The sequence below is a fragment of the Drosophila erecta genome, unplaced genomic scaffold (assembly GCF_003286155.1).
Source record: "Drosophila erecta strain 14021-0224.00,06,07 unplaced genomic scaffold, DereRS2 tig00000021-arrow-pilon, whole genome shotgun sequence".
Lineage (NCBI taxonomy): Eukaryota > Metazoa > Arthropoda > Insecta > Diptera > Drosophilidae > Drosophila > Drosophila erecta.
The window spans coordinates 11833315-11847634 of NW_020825198.1; the positions used below are offsets into that span (position 1 = coordinate 11833315).

The 14320-nt window shown below is 44.6% G+C and overlaps 4 protein-coding genes across 7 annotated transcripts; 2 read left to right on the top strand and 2 right to left on the bottom strand.

Moving 5' to 3' along the window:
- Positions 1-3378: 3378 nt before the first annotated feature.
- LOC6544544 lies at positions 3379-3894 on the bottom strand. Its single transcript, XM_001972370.3, has one exon. It carries the CDS (start codon positions 3845-3847, stop codon positions 3509-3511), a length of 339 nt encoding a protein of 112 aa, XP_001972406.1. The 5' UTR covers positions 3848-3894; the 3' UTR covers positions 3379-3508.
- A 1410-nt stretch (positions 3895-5304) lies between these two features.
- On the top strand, positions 5305-8463 carry LOC6544545 (vascular endothelial zinc finger 1). Of its 3 annotated transcripts, none has more exons than XM_026977722.1 (4): positions 5305-5411; positions 6569-7170; positions 7244-7395; positions 7455-8463. In XM_026977722.1, the coding sequence occupies exons 2-4, from the start codon at positions 6645-6647 to the stop codon at positions 8364-8366; spliced, it is 1590 nt and encodes a 529-aa protein (XP_026833523.1). In that variant the 5' UTR covers positions 5305-5411; positions 6569-6644; the 3' UTR covers positions 8367-8463. The 3 variants fall into 3 exon arrangements, with proteins under 3 accessions (XP_026833523.1, XP_001972407.1, XP_026833522.1); XM_001972371.3 differs by having other exon boundaries at positions 5385-5404; XM_026977721.1 differs by lacking the exon at positions 5305-5411 and having other exon boundaries at positions 6228-7170.
- Positions 8464-9289: 826 nt separating this feature from the next.
- LOC6544724 (OTU domain-containing protein 5-B) lies at positions 9290-13356 on the bottom strand. 2 transcript variants are annotated; one of them, XM_026977246.1, is made up of 9 exons: positions 13144-13356; positions 12508-13041; positions 12371-12438; positions 11499-12030; positions 11282-11438; positions 10997-11199; positions 10389-10936; positions 10110-10324; positions 9290-10051 (listed from the first exon to the last, which is right to left on the bottom strand). In XM_026977246.1, exons 2-9 carry the CDS (start codon positions 12667-12669, stop codon positions 9957-9959), a joined length of 1980 nt encoding a protein of 659 aa, XP_026833047.1. In that variant the 5' UTR covers positions 12670-13041; positions 13144-13356; the 3' UTR covers positions 9290-9956. The 2 variants fall into 2 exon arrangements, with proteins under 2 accessions (XP_026833047.1, XP_026833046.1); XM_026977245.1 differs by having other exon boundaries at positions 13134-13356.
- A 584-nt stretch (positions 13357-13940) lies between these two features.
- Positions 13941-14202, top strand: LOC113563932. Its single transcript, XM_026977588.1, has one exon. It carries the CDS (start codon positions 13955-13957, stop codon positions 14150-14152), a length of 198 nt encoding a protein of 65 aa, XP_026833389.1. The 5' UTR covers positions 13941-13954; the 3' UTR covers positions 14153-14202.
- The last annotated feature ends 118 nt before the right edge of the window (positions 14203-14320 follow it).

The following is a 14320-nucleotide window of genomic DNA, read 5'->3' on the forward strand; positions in this document are numbered from 1 at the left end:
GATGGGCAAAGAAATGCATGTATACATATATCATCCTTACTAAAATTTAACACATCCCATACCCGTCAACAACTCGAATCATAGGCAATGATTTGTGGACCTCCCTTTAAGCTAAACAAAGAGTGCTTTTTGTGCATATTCATATAAATCGCAAAAACACATAAGAGCACTTATGTAAATTCTTATGTACTGCTGAATTTTAGTAGGTTTTGTTAGATTTGATGCAGGCTAAAATGTCTATTAAAAATGCGTTTGAAAAAAACTGTTGCATACCTGACGGCGCGCGCTCAAATTAACTAACGGGCCACTGAAAATTGCAATGAGAGAATATGGCTGGCGAGAGAGCCACGAATTCCAGAGAGCACAGCATCCTAGTGTGAGAGAGATAACCGAAGGGTGCCGAAGTTAAGCGAATTGAGATGAGTAGTGACGAAAGGGAGGTAACGAGGGGATTTCAGCACTAGATGTAAGGTTAACAAAAGGGGGGTGGAGATGAGGATGAGCGTTCGGCACTAAGCCGGCGAGAGAACAAACACAAAAGCGAAAGCGAGTAGCCGGCATAGGTGCCCGTGTATGTGTTCGAGAGAGGGAGGAGTATCATGCGTGCGTTTGTGTGGGTGTGTATGTGCACATACATATATTCGCACTGATGTGTGTGTCGCCTTGTCGGCAATTTAAAGAGTAAATAATTGTCTGCCGCCGGCAAACATTTGACCAAACTGCTAGTCCACCGAATGTGCCACGGTATTGGTATGGCTGGCTACTTTCGGCATCTGTATTGGTTGCCGAGTATCGGCTCTTCGTCACCAAACTCTACACAATTTTAGGCGCCGGACGAACGCACTTTCAATCAGTTAACTTTATAACGTCAGCGCCGACACTACGTTATCCGGTCCAATCGCTTCAAATCGAAACAAATTGAATTAAACTCGGCGTTACGCCCCCAAAATACAAATTTTGCACTGGTATTCGTTGCCGCGCTGCGAATTTTATCGCGTTGTTACTTTCACGCGACCAATTCGTTCGCTCAACGTCAACAAAATCGCGTGAAATCGTGTGTCTGCTGAGTGTTTTGCAACCTGTATTTAGCATGTTACTTGCGTGCTTTTTAGCCAAAGAACCGGCAAATGTGAATAAACCGCTGGGCAACTGAAAAACTGTGAGTACATAGCACTTTTCGCACATGCAAATCACTTAAGTGAATTTAATCCAGCAATTGGTCATTTTGTGAAGCACACAAATGAAAGCGCCAAAGTTTAGTTCATTAAATGACTCGTGGCAAATCCTCAATGGCGTGCACTCTGCAACAAACTATTGGAAGCAATATTGAAACAAGATGAGAAGTTGTGTGTTTAGACCATCAGATACCGTACATGCAGTTAGGCATTTTTAATTTATATAAACCTTCCACCTTAAAATACATTATTTAATAACTTCATAATAAATGATGATCCGAACCTTGCTTGTTAAGTTTTATTCCGCGCATTTAATTTGCAAAAAGATACACTAGAAATACTTTAAGATTTGTAAATGACGGTACAAAATTCAGATTATTTTTGTGATAATTTTTTTTACCAAAGAAGAAAACTGTCTGTAGCTTGTTATATTAAACTCAAACTAAGTGTATAAAAAAGAATGTAGTAATGCCAAATTTTTTATTTTATAGTTTTTTATTCTAATTTTTTTATTTTCTTTTCTTTTTTAAATATATTTTTTTCCGGAACACATCAATTTTGAGAGATAATTGTCATACCTCTTACCAAAGTCTGGCCAAGTTCTTAAATCAGGAAACGCACTTTCGGCAGAATGCCGGCTACTTAATGCGCACACAATCGGGCAATAAATCAGCATTTAATGTGCCTGCATCGAAATGCGGAGTCAGCCGACATCGACGTCATCGACATCATATGACCGCGTTTCCGAATTTCCCCGAATCTTGTGTACGTGCATTGTGTGTCGGCCCCGGCCCCGGCCCCGAAATACGAAATACGGAATGGAATACAGAATGCACGGCGCAGCACAGACGACGGGTCATGGCCACGGCCACGGCCACGAATATGGCATTTCGGCGACTCCGGTTGCGGATACAACAACGGCTCCGGCTGCAAACTCCGGCTCTGCCGTGCGTCGCAGTTTCACTTTCACGGTGCAAACACAGCTGCGAGGGTGGCGGAGATCTGGGCCGTGGGAGTTACGGGTGTTGCGGGCGCGACTTGCACTCAGCCTCACAGTTCGTCTTTCCCAAATCGGCGGGTGCACAGCAACGGACTCGGACACGGACACGGACACGGACACGGACACAGATACGGATACGGATGCGAGTACGAATACGGACACGGTTACGGCCCACTCGAACTGCCAATGACAATGTCGCACAGTGGGAAGAACCATCTTTTTAGGGCACTAAGCTAAACTGCTTTGCTTTTCAGCAATTTTTATGTTCCTGTTAATTAAAAACGATTTTTTCATGTAGATTTATAAAAACTTTCCTTGAGAATATACACTTTACGTATACGCAATATTATCAAGTATACGCACCATTACTTTAGTACTTACATGGCGTATCCGAAAGGTAGGCAATATTTTTTAAAAATATCATCTGATAGAATTTAAATTTCGAAACGTTTTAGCACTGAAATAAACGTATTTTTACCTGTATTTAGGCGAACAACATATTTTAAAAATTGTTATCGCTGTTGAGCGACATTGTCCGCCACTTGTAACACATTCTGCTCAATAAGAATGAAAATGAAATGTAAGAATGAAAAGGTTTGACCGGCAGAATACGTCAGGATGCGTCGCCTAGCTGCATGTGCGCTTTCAACACTACCCCGCCGCCATAACAACCACGACGACGGTGATGATGGTGATGGTGATGGTGATGATGCAATGCCTGAATGCCGGAAAGGCGTCGAAGTGCCCACGCACCCAATGCCCACACCCACCACTGCACATCCACATGCGCATCAGCGAGTTGCACTTGCCGAGCACATCCGCATTGCCCCCACCACCACCCACTTTTCCAGCCGCCTCTTGCCGCCGACACTCTCACTCTCCGATTCAGAAATGTGTGAGTTCTCGGCGCTTGCTCGCCACCGATTGCAGCACATCCATTTGCACTGCGAAAAATATTGTCAGTTTTTAAAAAAAAAGCAGCATACAAAAAAGTTAAGAGAATATCATAATAGTCATAAGAGAAGTCATATACCAGGGGTCTTGGAGAACTGTTCTATTTTAAATAAATATATAATATTTATATGTAATAGAAATTTATTAGATACATAATAGATATACATATGTATATAGAGATATATTATTATCAATAGTTCTCAGTTAATAGGAACTGAACTGTAATTTGGAATTCATGTTCAAGTGCTGTTGAGTGCCATTGTAACCTATTTGAATTTCAAATGATATTTCGAAATGCTTAAGGTAACTGCAGCGAGCATATGACATATCCTTAAAAATTGTTAACTAGAATTTGTGCTCCGTGTACGCCTGAGTGCAGTTACCTCTGCTCCCGGGTTTGGATGATGTTTGGCAATAAGAGTGGGAGATCGAGTGGAACTGGGAGTGGGAGTGTCTCCGGATCCGGGGAAGTCGGCCTGCTGTAGTAGGCTGTGGTAAGCCGATTGCCGGGGGCATCGCATCGCAGCGCTACGTCATCTCCATCGCCATCGTCATCGCCATCGCCACCGCCACCGCCAGCGTGTCGGGATTCGTGTGCGTGGCCTGATTTCGTCGATTGGCCTTGTGCGGGTTTCAGTGTCAGGAGCGCAGCATCTTTGTTTTGGTTGCACTTGTTGTTGCTGCGGCTGCGGCTGCTGCTGCTCGACTTGGCCTGCATATATGCAAATCACGCACACACACGAAGTGCAGTCCTCGGAGCAGGAGGTCCTCTATGCGGGAGCAGGTCCTTTATGTCTGGAGCACAGGGAAGTGGGCATTTGTGCGCTCTTGGTGGGTTAGATGGCCAAGTAAACAGAGTTCAAAACTGGGTTGGAAGTGATGCAAGTTGAAACGTTTTATTTTTTTGCAAGCCAACTAACTCAGGCTATTTTTTATTTAATTAGAAAGTGCATTAACTTGACTTAATAGTGCAAATAACTTAATGCACTGGAATTTATGTACATTTCTTATGGCCAGTAAATTCAGTCAAATAATAACTATATAACATGTTTAACTTCTTAAGTTGTAGCAAACCTTATTAGCAACGCTGATTTTGGTCGGTATCAGAAAAAGATATTCCTACTAATGCGATCAGTTTTGCAATGAATGTATACCTAATAACATGTTGTGTTTCATTACTCGGCTCAGTTTTATGTCGAAAAAGTTATCAGAAAGGTGATTCGCTTAACCTTAAAACAAATTACAATATAATTTTACGAACTATCTAATAAATTCCCAGAAAATCAGTACCAAGTTGTGGGCGTTGATTGTGAGGAAAATGAGGCAGTTAGCTGCATGATTATTAAATGCCCGGATGAACAATTTTGTCCCGCGGCAAATTTCTGCTATAATCCCAAGTGCGTTTGTCGCAAAGGATTTCGGCGTCTCAAAGGAGTCTGTGTGCCGAAACACAGTTCTCTGCACCTCAAGAAAGTTTCTTTGGAGACGGCTCTACTGGAAATGCCATATAGGGAGCTATAATTATGAAAGATCTAAAGGGAAATGGAAATTACTTTCCTATTTTTTCCACTTGCAGTCGCACACGATCAAAATAACTTAAACTTGTAAATAAAAAACTTGTACTTATCCAAAATAAGGAATTGGAATGCCTAAATGTATCAGTTTTGAAGTACCTAAATTAAATCTTTGAATAAAAATGTTTGTATAGTATTCATTTATTATAATTATTTGATGCAATACATTATTTAGTGTTACTTCAAGAACTAATTTTAGTACTTATTTTTACTTAATTAAGATATTGCTTGTAGTTTTGATCTTTCTATTAAAAATGAACTTACATGTTCATATCAATTCGATGATACGACCAAAGATTCATCCAACAGATACGTTGGATATCCTTTCGAAAGGCAAATAGAGTGTGTTTTCATTCCAGCCACTTTGCGAGAGCCCCAATTGTTGGCTCTCGCTGTTTATTCTCGCTCCGCTCTCTCTCTGCCGCACACGAGCGTAGTTAGACCAACTAATGCCAAATGGGTGGATCGGATTGGGGGGCTGGGGGCTGGGGCTTGGGGCTCTATTGTGGCCGTGTGCCGGCTGCGAAAAACCCGAGTGCCGAGGCTATATGTCTCGTGGCGGAGAGAAAAGTCGGAATACTATATCGCCGGGTCGGTCGGTGGCAGTCAGTTGTGAAGCTACGCCACACGCCGCCAGGTGGCTCCGTATGTGGATGCGGCGGGTGTTATTCGCATGTGCATGTGCATGTGCACCTCAGACGGTGAGCGGTACGGAAAATGACGCAACCCCCTACCAGCCCGTATGGAAAAGCATCCGAAGACCCCACCGGAATACCACACAATACATACTTTTTTTTGGCCGTATTTTTCGCCGCGGAGGAGGTGACCTCCAGAATGGGCTCGCAATGCAATTGGCTGCACTTTTCCTTTGTCAGCCCGCCTTGCGTTTTATTGTGTCACGGGTTCGCGCGCAGATGGGAAAAATAAACGACGACGGTGTTTTCGCCAAGTGAAAGTCTGCTGTTTAACAACCGGCGAAATTGGAAACTCCACTTTGTTATTATTTTTATTATCGCGACGAGAAAAGCAAATATACATATGCGTGTGCACAATTAGAAACGACACTAATTTGGCGTGCTTAGTGAAAATCGATATGGCGCAGCCTTTGGCTTTTGGCACATGCGAGTCAGTTTAGAATGTCCCACACTGCGTATGCGTTACATTGTCGTGTTAATTTCCATTCCGCTCCTCCTATTTATCACTTTCTGATTCGCGAAACCCACGCACTGGCGCTTTAGGCCAGCCCTAACCTAATCTTAATGTACCGACACACTAAATCGCATATAGTGGGTCGACATCGACGGAATCCCCGCTAAAATTCCAGCCCCCTTCGATTTTTATTGCTCCTACCTCGGCGCCTCCTCCTCCCTCCTCCATCCTCCCTCCTTCCTTCTTTCTCTCGCTCGCTGTCGCTCTCACTCTCACACAGCGCGCAGGATTCGCGCTCTTTTTTATCGTCACCTCCACAAATGCAAAGTGGGCGGTGGGCGGTGGGTGGCGGCTTAGACGACGGTGTGCGTGTGTGTGAGTCCTCCGGTTCGGCAAGTCAGCTAAAATAACAACAACTGCAGCGCTGTTTTCACTTTCCATTCAAAAGGCTTCTAAGCTTAAATTGTGCTGCAGTTTTAGCCACCTTTGGTTTGTCTATTTTCGGGAAATCCACGGATTAATGGGTTATTCTGCGGTTGGCTACAGTTGGCTGAACCCATTTATGAATATATGCATGAGATCGACGTTTAAACATGGTATATTGTGTTTACCATAAATTGCAGGGCAAAATCAAGGGAATATTTAAGACTAACACAACAAACATAACTAAGGCTTCTAACTTAATACTTTGCCTACCCACAAATGTCTCATTTTAGAAGCCTGATTCTCCGCGCACAAGATCCCATTGAAATCCCCCTGGAATCCCCTGATTAGCTGAGAAACGAACGCACAATGAACTTCACCCCGTTTGGCAATACCTTTCCCGGCAACATTCCCGGCCTGCCGCAATTCACGACGAGCACAGCTCCCCTGGTTTCCACCGTGACCGCCGCCGTCACGGATGTGGCTGTGACGGGCACCAATAATCCGCAGCAGCAGCAGCAGGATGCGGCCGGCAGCAGCAATCGCTACCAGCAGCAGCAGCAGCAACAGGTAACGCATTTTGGCCAGGCCACCATGACGGCGGGCCAGGGCAGCAGTGGCAACAAGTTCCGTGGCGGCCAGGAGGATGCTCTCCAGGGTGACAAGTACAATGGCCACTTGGTGGCTTCCTCCCAGCAGCAGCAGCAGCAGCAACAGCAGCAGACGCAATATGCAACTGTTGCGTATGCAAGTGCAACAGCGACGAGTGCTGCAGCGGATGCGCTGCAAGCGGGAACTTCCGGCCAGCAGCAGCAGCAGCAGATGCAGCAGCAACAGGTCACCGCCCCACAGGAACTCACCCAAGATCTGTGCAACGCCATCCTCCAGCAGCAAGGTGAGAGCTAGATAAGATGAGATTGGTAGGATTGCTTAGCTAGATTAATCCAATGATCAATTAATACTTGCAGTACTCCAGAATACCTCGTGGCAAACTCTGACGCCGGGAACCACAGTTGCCGACTACCTCTCGCATCTTCCAGCCAACACGTTGCCCCTGTCGCTGCATCACTTCCTCAAGTATTCCGCGGAGACGATAAAGAAGGAGAACCAACAGAATGTGGTAAGTCACTATAAATCACCACTTTTAAGATTATACAGTTTGCTTACGCTTGCTTTCAGGTGCTGCAGGTGCAGACGGGACCAGCCATCGGGATCAACACCCTGGGCACGACAACCATTAGTATACCTCAGCAGGAGCAGCTGACGCTGCAGCCGCAGCAGCAGGCCACGTTGCAGGTGCAGACGCAGGCGGCGGTCACGGCGACGGCGACGACGGCGACAGCGACGACGGCCGGCGGATCCGGCGGCACTTCCGGCAAGAAGAAGAAGCGCAAAAAGCGCAGCAAGGACCGGAAAACGAAACTGCGACCCGGCGAGATTCGCCTGGGCACCGCACTCGACGGCAGTCCGCTGTACATGTGTCCCGAATGCCATGTGGCTTATCCGGAGCCAGAGCTGCTCGAAGTGCATCTGGTGGGCCACAACCTGGAGAAGCGCTACGTGTGCGACATCTGCCAGGCGTCGCTGAAGCGCAAGGATCACCTCACCCGCCACAAACAGTCGCACAATCCGGAGAGACCCTACATCTGCACCGTGTGCCTGAAGGCCTTCAAGCGGAAGGAGCAACTGAGTCTGCACTTTGTCATCCATTCCGGCGAGAAGCGCCACCAGTGCGGCGAGTGCGGCAAGGGCTTCTACCGCAAGGATCACCTGCGCAAACACACCCGCTCCCACATCGCTCGGAGGGTCAAGGCCGAGTTGAACAGCCATGTGCGGCGCGAAAACGGTACCAGTATGTTGCAACCTGTCGTCACGGAGGCCACAACGGCGGCCCTGCAACATGCCAACCAGCTGGCCAGCGCACAGCAGCAGTTGCAGCAGCAGCAGCAACAGCAGCAGCAGCAGCAGCAGCAGCAACAGCAGCAGCAACAGCAGCAGCAGCAACATCACATTGTGATCACCCAGCAGCAGACGACAACGCAGCAACAGACTTCGCAGCAGCAGCAGCAACAGCAGCAAATGATAAATTAGCCAAATGATTTTTGTAAAGTCAGTTAAAGCGAAATTCAATTTAGTATCATCTGAGTCCTCAGGGGCTCGGCTGCTCAAAAATAACAAATAACTCTCTCGGTCCACACAATTTAATTGACTCTCACAAATCGGATAATACAAACAGGAGGATGTTAGCTAATGTCTTCGAGACTTTCCTTAGGGAATTCTCAACGTTGTACAACTTTAATCGTAAGTTCGCGATGGGATAATGATGGGAACCTTCCACAAACGAAAGTGCATTCACTGGGATAGAACTACATGCGATGAGATATTTTAAAATTTAGCTTAATTATGTCTGAATTCCAATAGTTTACGAATTATTTCCCAGGCGAATTAGGTATATGATTTAAAAAATTATTTATTTGAATTTTTTTGCAAGCGTTTCAACAGATCTCGAATGTGTAACCTGCACACAAGCCATTTTTTAAACTATAAGCATTTGTATAGCACGATTTCCTTTACTTAAGCATTGCATTTCCATTCCAATAGTTAAATACGATCCCAGTGAGGTTGTCGCCCCAACACTCCATACTTTAATTTAAGACAAATGTGCAAAGGAATAATAATTTTATACGCAATGTATTTTAGTGAAATGTATTTTTCTACAATTAGAATCAATGTTGTATGTATGTATGTCGTCCATATGTACATACACCTGTACGAATACTTGAACACTGTTCACTGGCAGCGAACTATATATTTATATACTATGTAAACAAATGCAATTTAGATTTACACATACTTGTAGGAACAAATCTAAAATTGTGAATGTACGTATAACTTTTTGCTACACCGATAAATCCAACACAAAAATCCTTGTAAATAAGCAGTAAATTATATAATTTGATCTAAACCGAAGTAAGACTATTTCATTCTTTCATACATTTTCAGAAAAGCAACAGTTTTATTTCCTTGGGGTTATTTATTTGCTTTATTTAGAGTACTCATAAATTACGATTATTATGCACCATTCATTGTAGTCAATTAAATAATTAATTAGCGTTATCCGTATTATTATCCGTATTCTGTATATGTCCATGTGTTAGTTGTATATCCTTTATTTATGTACGAGCAGTTTTGATTTACCGTTCTTTCGTGCGTACTTTTCTAAGCTTAACGTTATGACGAATTACAAAGTATGCATTAATTTTATGGGAAAAGGGACGTGGTGTGGAGGGTATATTCGTTCTTGGTAAAAAAAACGCGCAGGGTGGAGTTTGTGCTTTATACACATATGAATCAAAAAATTAAAAATGAACCTAACATATTTTTTTTTTAATTTTAGTTCTAGTGATTATACAACGAGGCCTTATTAAAAATATATGTTTATAATATATATAGGGATAGTGTTATGTGAGAATGTTAATGTGCAAATGCGGGTGTGCTACGATGACAATTGCTCGAATCGCAAACTTCGTTTCACGCCCACTCATCAACATTCAAGATCGAATAATTTCTGCGTATTTCGTTTTTTGCTTTTTGTTTTGGTAAGTTCTGTGTTTCATTTTGTTGCGAAAATAACTGCTAAATCACTGTACAAAGAACGAGGAGTGTCTATTGGATGACCTTCTACGGTCCGCAAAGAAACTTTCGTTTTTGGTCCTCCATGTAATCGCGTGTGGACATCTGGATGGCTTGCTGCAGCATTTCGCTCTCGTTGGCGCCTGCCATCAAGAGGGAGAAATGTTTAGATATATTATTGCTCGTATGATTTCAACTCACCTTCATTGGCGTAGGATGCCTCGAGCAGCTCCTGGTAAAAGCTGGAGTAGCTCTGCTCCCTAGGTGACTGGCCATCCCCGCTCTTCTGTGGCGAATAAGACGACTGCTTCGAGGTGGAGGGACGCTGCTCAGCCTCTGGCGTGTTAGCTCGTGCCACTGATGGCGCTGAATCGCGCTTTGGACTCTTCCTCAGCGGAGCCTCCAGAGCCTCGGCGCTGCAAGGTAGGAAGGAACTTAAAACCTCAGTACGCTGGACCACAAGTCGTCACAAACACCAACCTCTTGCTAGCCAAAGGCGCCTCGCGAGTTTCGTGTCGTCGCTTCTTTCTAAGCGCTGTAGTGCGACGCTGTGACTTGGATCCCTTGCCGGAACGTTGGCTTGCAGCTGTGCTCGGTGATGAGCTGCCTCCGCAGTGTCCCACCGAGCTGGTACTACTCATGTCTGTAGCATCGCTATCGTAGCCACCCAGCTCGTTCACCTCAGGCGGCAGCTTGTGACTAAACTGACTAAGTGTTTTAGGGGACAGCGAAAAGGCGGGGCCTGTGCCATCACCACCACTACCGCTGGTCAATGTCACAGGTGTATTACCGCTGCTGCCGGTGCCCCCACAAACAGAGTATTTTGAGGGCGAGGCATCTGAATCGGTAAGCGCTTCTGCAGAGGTAACCGTTGAGGATGTGGCTGATCCTGCCGCCGTATTGCTGCTGCGCGAGCGTTGCATATTCTCGCGGCACCACTGTAGGTAGGACTCGCGTGCAATTTGCTCCTCAATGGCTTCGTTAGTGGCCTCCCAGTCTGTTGTCTTTAGTTTATCTTCAAACATGGTCTGCAATTTAAAAGGTTGTGTAAATGGATGTCACTTAAAAATATGTTTACTATTACATACTTGTTCGATCTCCAACTGCTCGCTGAGACGCGCAGCCTCTTTGGTTTGGATCTCGGGCTTGTATCCAGCCAAGCCCAGGCCCACGCCAACGGTGGCGTTGTAGGGATCCAAAATAGCATTGTAGTGGGATCCGCGCTGATAGGATAACCGCAGCGGAGGATAGCCTGCCTGCGACTGTTCCGAGTTAAATATATTGATGGGATCTGCAAATAATATACGTTACAAAATAAGAATTATCATATTCATATTCTATACTGACATTTTAAATCTTAGCTGCATACTTACTTGACTGGTAGCAGTATACCTCGACGGTACGACTGTAGATCTCGGAAATAGCCTGGATCTCAATGTGGTTGCCATGGGCATCACGAGCTCGTTTACGCTGTATATAGCTATTGATGTCCTCGGTGACGAACTGACCAAAATATTCCCGATTCTCGTGCTGCATAAGTAACCAGTATTGTTAGGACAAATTAGAGTGTGCATTCAGATGAAACATTACAATGTAATCCATAGTGTGCTGGCGGATCACGTCGTGCATCTCCTCGTCGCCGTATATTTGAAGGGATATGGAGCGAAACAGGCAGGCGCCATCCTCCTCGACAGGCTTAAGTTCGTAGCCGCGCTGTTCCATACACTTGGCGAACTCCAGGTCGCGTCGCTGCCACTCTTCCACTGGAATCAATCGCTCTTTGGGCTGAAGGTGCTCATCGCCGCTATTGTAACCGGAAAAGGTTTCCTCCACCGTTTTTAGCAAATTGGCTGCCGCCGTAGCCGGAGACATCTGGACCTGAGCTGTGGGCACCGTGGTGCAACCCAGTCCCAAGTGTTCGGGTGAGTTTCTGCCAACCGCCGACGGACTGCTACTGCCAGAAGTTGAAGCCAACGGTGGACTGTTGCATTTGCTGCCAGTTACACCAGGTGCTCCGCTGCCCGCCGCTGCCGTCGGATGGACTAGTTTCTCGCGCTCAAGACGATCGCGTTTATAGAGGTGTGCATGAGCTTCGTGGTGATCTCGACGCTTCGAGCGTGTGCTGGTGGAAAGACGGAAAATCGACAATATATATTTCCGAAAAAATTTTGCTAGAATTTTGAATTTAAAAACTGACTGCCAACTATTGCATTACGGAAAGCATTGAATAGTAGATGTGAAAATTCAATAGAGAATATTTTGTAAATTTACAGAAGAAACTTTATAGTTCGCTCTTATATTCAATTTTCTAGAAGGAGGCCCTACTAAATTTCTGTGAACTATAGGTCATGTCCCAGAATGTAAGGGTACTACCATCAGGCGAGTTAACCAATTAAATGCAGCTGGTACAGGGCGTGGAGCCCCACCCCAGGAAATCCAGGGGGCCCACTGCTATAACTCACCTCTTGTGTGGGCTGCAGCGATGGGTGCGTGCCAGTTCGTCGTAGACCTCGCCACGCCTCTGGGGGCTCTAAAATGAGGGCGGAACGAAGGTGCATATTAATAGGCAAGTCCCAGAAGGCGTTTCAGAACCACTCACCTGCCCATCTATGACGACGTTGCGGTGGTTGTGGGCATGGTTATGGGTCTGGCTGACCACCGACTGCTCCACCACAACCACCTGGGCCTCCTTGTTATCGGGATCCACATTTCCAGCCACGCGTTTCGCGCTCGGTGGTGCGCTCACTGGCTTGATTGTCATGGTGGTGTGCTGCTATTTTTGTGTCCCTTGCTGTGCTCTTTCTCTTTCTTTCCCTTCTTTGTTATTAGCTATCGGTTGGATTTAACAATTTGCTTAGGTCGATAACTGTGCGTCAGCGTCATAAAGGGACACCTCATTAATTGTTAATCACGATCCACACAGCTCATAGAAAACTATGCGTTCTTTGTCCGAGATGAGATGTCGTCGCAGAAATTGCGACCCCACTGGTTCCTTTCACCGACGGAAATGGGAGTTTCTCTTGACTGCTGCTGGGGAAATCGGTGCTTGTTTATCGTAGGATTAGTGTGTTCTATCACTTTTCAGTCCTAATTGTGGCAGCAAATCACAAAGACTCCTCTGAGCAGTACAAAACTACAAAAAAAAAGACAATTTCCAGATTTTCATCTGTTTTTGTGCAAGTGTGTGTGCGTGTGTGTGTGTGCGCTGTGTTTGCTGTTGCTTACCATTGCTTACCATCGTTACCTAAAACTCGGCGATTATTGATTTCTGACTCCGATGCCACCGACTTGCAGCGAAATCTAGTCAATGTATTTCAAATATTTCGGGGGTTTTATATTGTTGATAATCCTGTAGTTCGATTTTTTTATTTTGTGCACGTTGTCCAGTGTGACCGCGGCTCTTTGCTGTAAAAATACCATCATCTGAGAAATGGAACGGCGAAACATTGGAACATGGAACTTTGATTTTGTATATCCTCTTCATTTTAAAACATAACTAAAATAATTAAGGTACAGACAACTTCAGGAAATAACGAAGCGTTTGTTAGAATATCAAATATGCACTCAACCAAAAACTCCATCACCAAGCTTAATATCATAAGATTAGCAAGGACATAAGCCACGATGTAAGGCGCCCACCAATGACATAAGCCCTATGAAAAGATGTAATTGTTAATAAAAGTTTGCAAACGTATTTGCTTCGATAAAACTTTTTTTAAATACTTGCTCACTTTTTAAGTTCTGAGTTTTGGTTTATTAAACAAATGTACATATACTTAAATATTGTTCTTCTTATATTTTAAATATGATTTATAAAGTATGTACAATTCTATACACAACACCAATCATTCCAGAACTTCAGAAAATGTTTATAATCTTTTCACGCGCTAAAAAAATAAACGCAGGTTGTTGACTTGTCGTCATTAGAGATTATGCTGTGAAACACATGTGTAAATATTTATCGCAGGACAACATTCGTTTAATTTAGAAAAGGTATAAAACATCCATGCACAAAGCCAAAATTTTAGTCTATAAAAAAAACCACTATGAAGACACAGGTTATATTTATTACTTTTATCTTGGTACTGTTGGCGATTTTGCGAGCCAACGCCGAAAGTTTCACTATCACTGAAGCCTCCGAAACCACGACAGAATCTCCGCCAGCTCCGCAATGGTCTTGGACGGAATTTACCCGGGCTTTCAACGGCAGCGGTAGTGGAAACAAATTCTACTTCTTTTTCTAGACCGATTCTTATCTGAAAATTGTTTTCTGTCAATAAAATGCAAATGAAATGAAACAATCTTAAAATAATTGTTTCAGTTTTTATATTTTTGATTTTCATTATTCTTGTTTTTGTCATCTTTAATCAATGGGGAATTGTGCCTCAATAGGCAAATCTCTATAACTTATG

Bases quoted from the DNA above. Each gene is read 5' to 3' on its own strand.
- LOC6544545 (XM_026977722.1), top strand. From the start codon at position 6,645: ATGAACTTCACCCCGTTTGGCAATACCTTTCCCGGCAACATTCCCGGC. The intron at 7,171-7,243 runs GTGAGAGCTAGA...TAATACTTGCAG, and splicing joins CGCCATCCTCCAGCAGCAAG to TACTCCAGAATACCTCGTGG. The intron at 7,396-7,454 runs GTAAGTCACTAT...GCTTGCTTTCAG, and splicing joins AGGAGAACCAACAGAATGTG to GTGCTGCAGGTGCAGACGGG.
- LOC113563932 (XM_026977588.1), top strand. From the start codon at position 13,955: ATGAAGACACAGGTTATATTTATTACTTTTATCTTGGTACTGTTGGCG.
- LOC6544544 (XM_001972370.3), bottom strand. From the start codon at position 3,847: ATGCAGGCCAAGTCGAGCAGCAGCAGCCGCAGCCGCAGCAACAACAAG.
- LOC6544724 (XM_026977246.1), bottom strand. From the start codon at position 12,669: ATGACAATCAAGCCAGTGAGCGCACCACCGAGCGCGAAACGCGTGGCT. The intron at 12,439-12,507 runs GTGAGTGGTTCT...CCCTCATTTTAG, and splicing joins ACGTCGTCATAGATGGGCAG to AGCCCCCAGAGGCGTGGCGA. The intron at 10,052-10,109 runs GTGAGTTGAAAT...TCTTGATGGCAG, and splicing joins GGCATCCTACGCCAATGAAG to GCGCCAACGAGAGCGAAATG.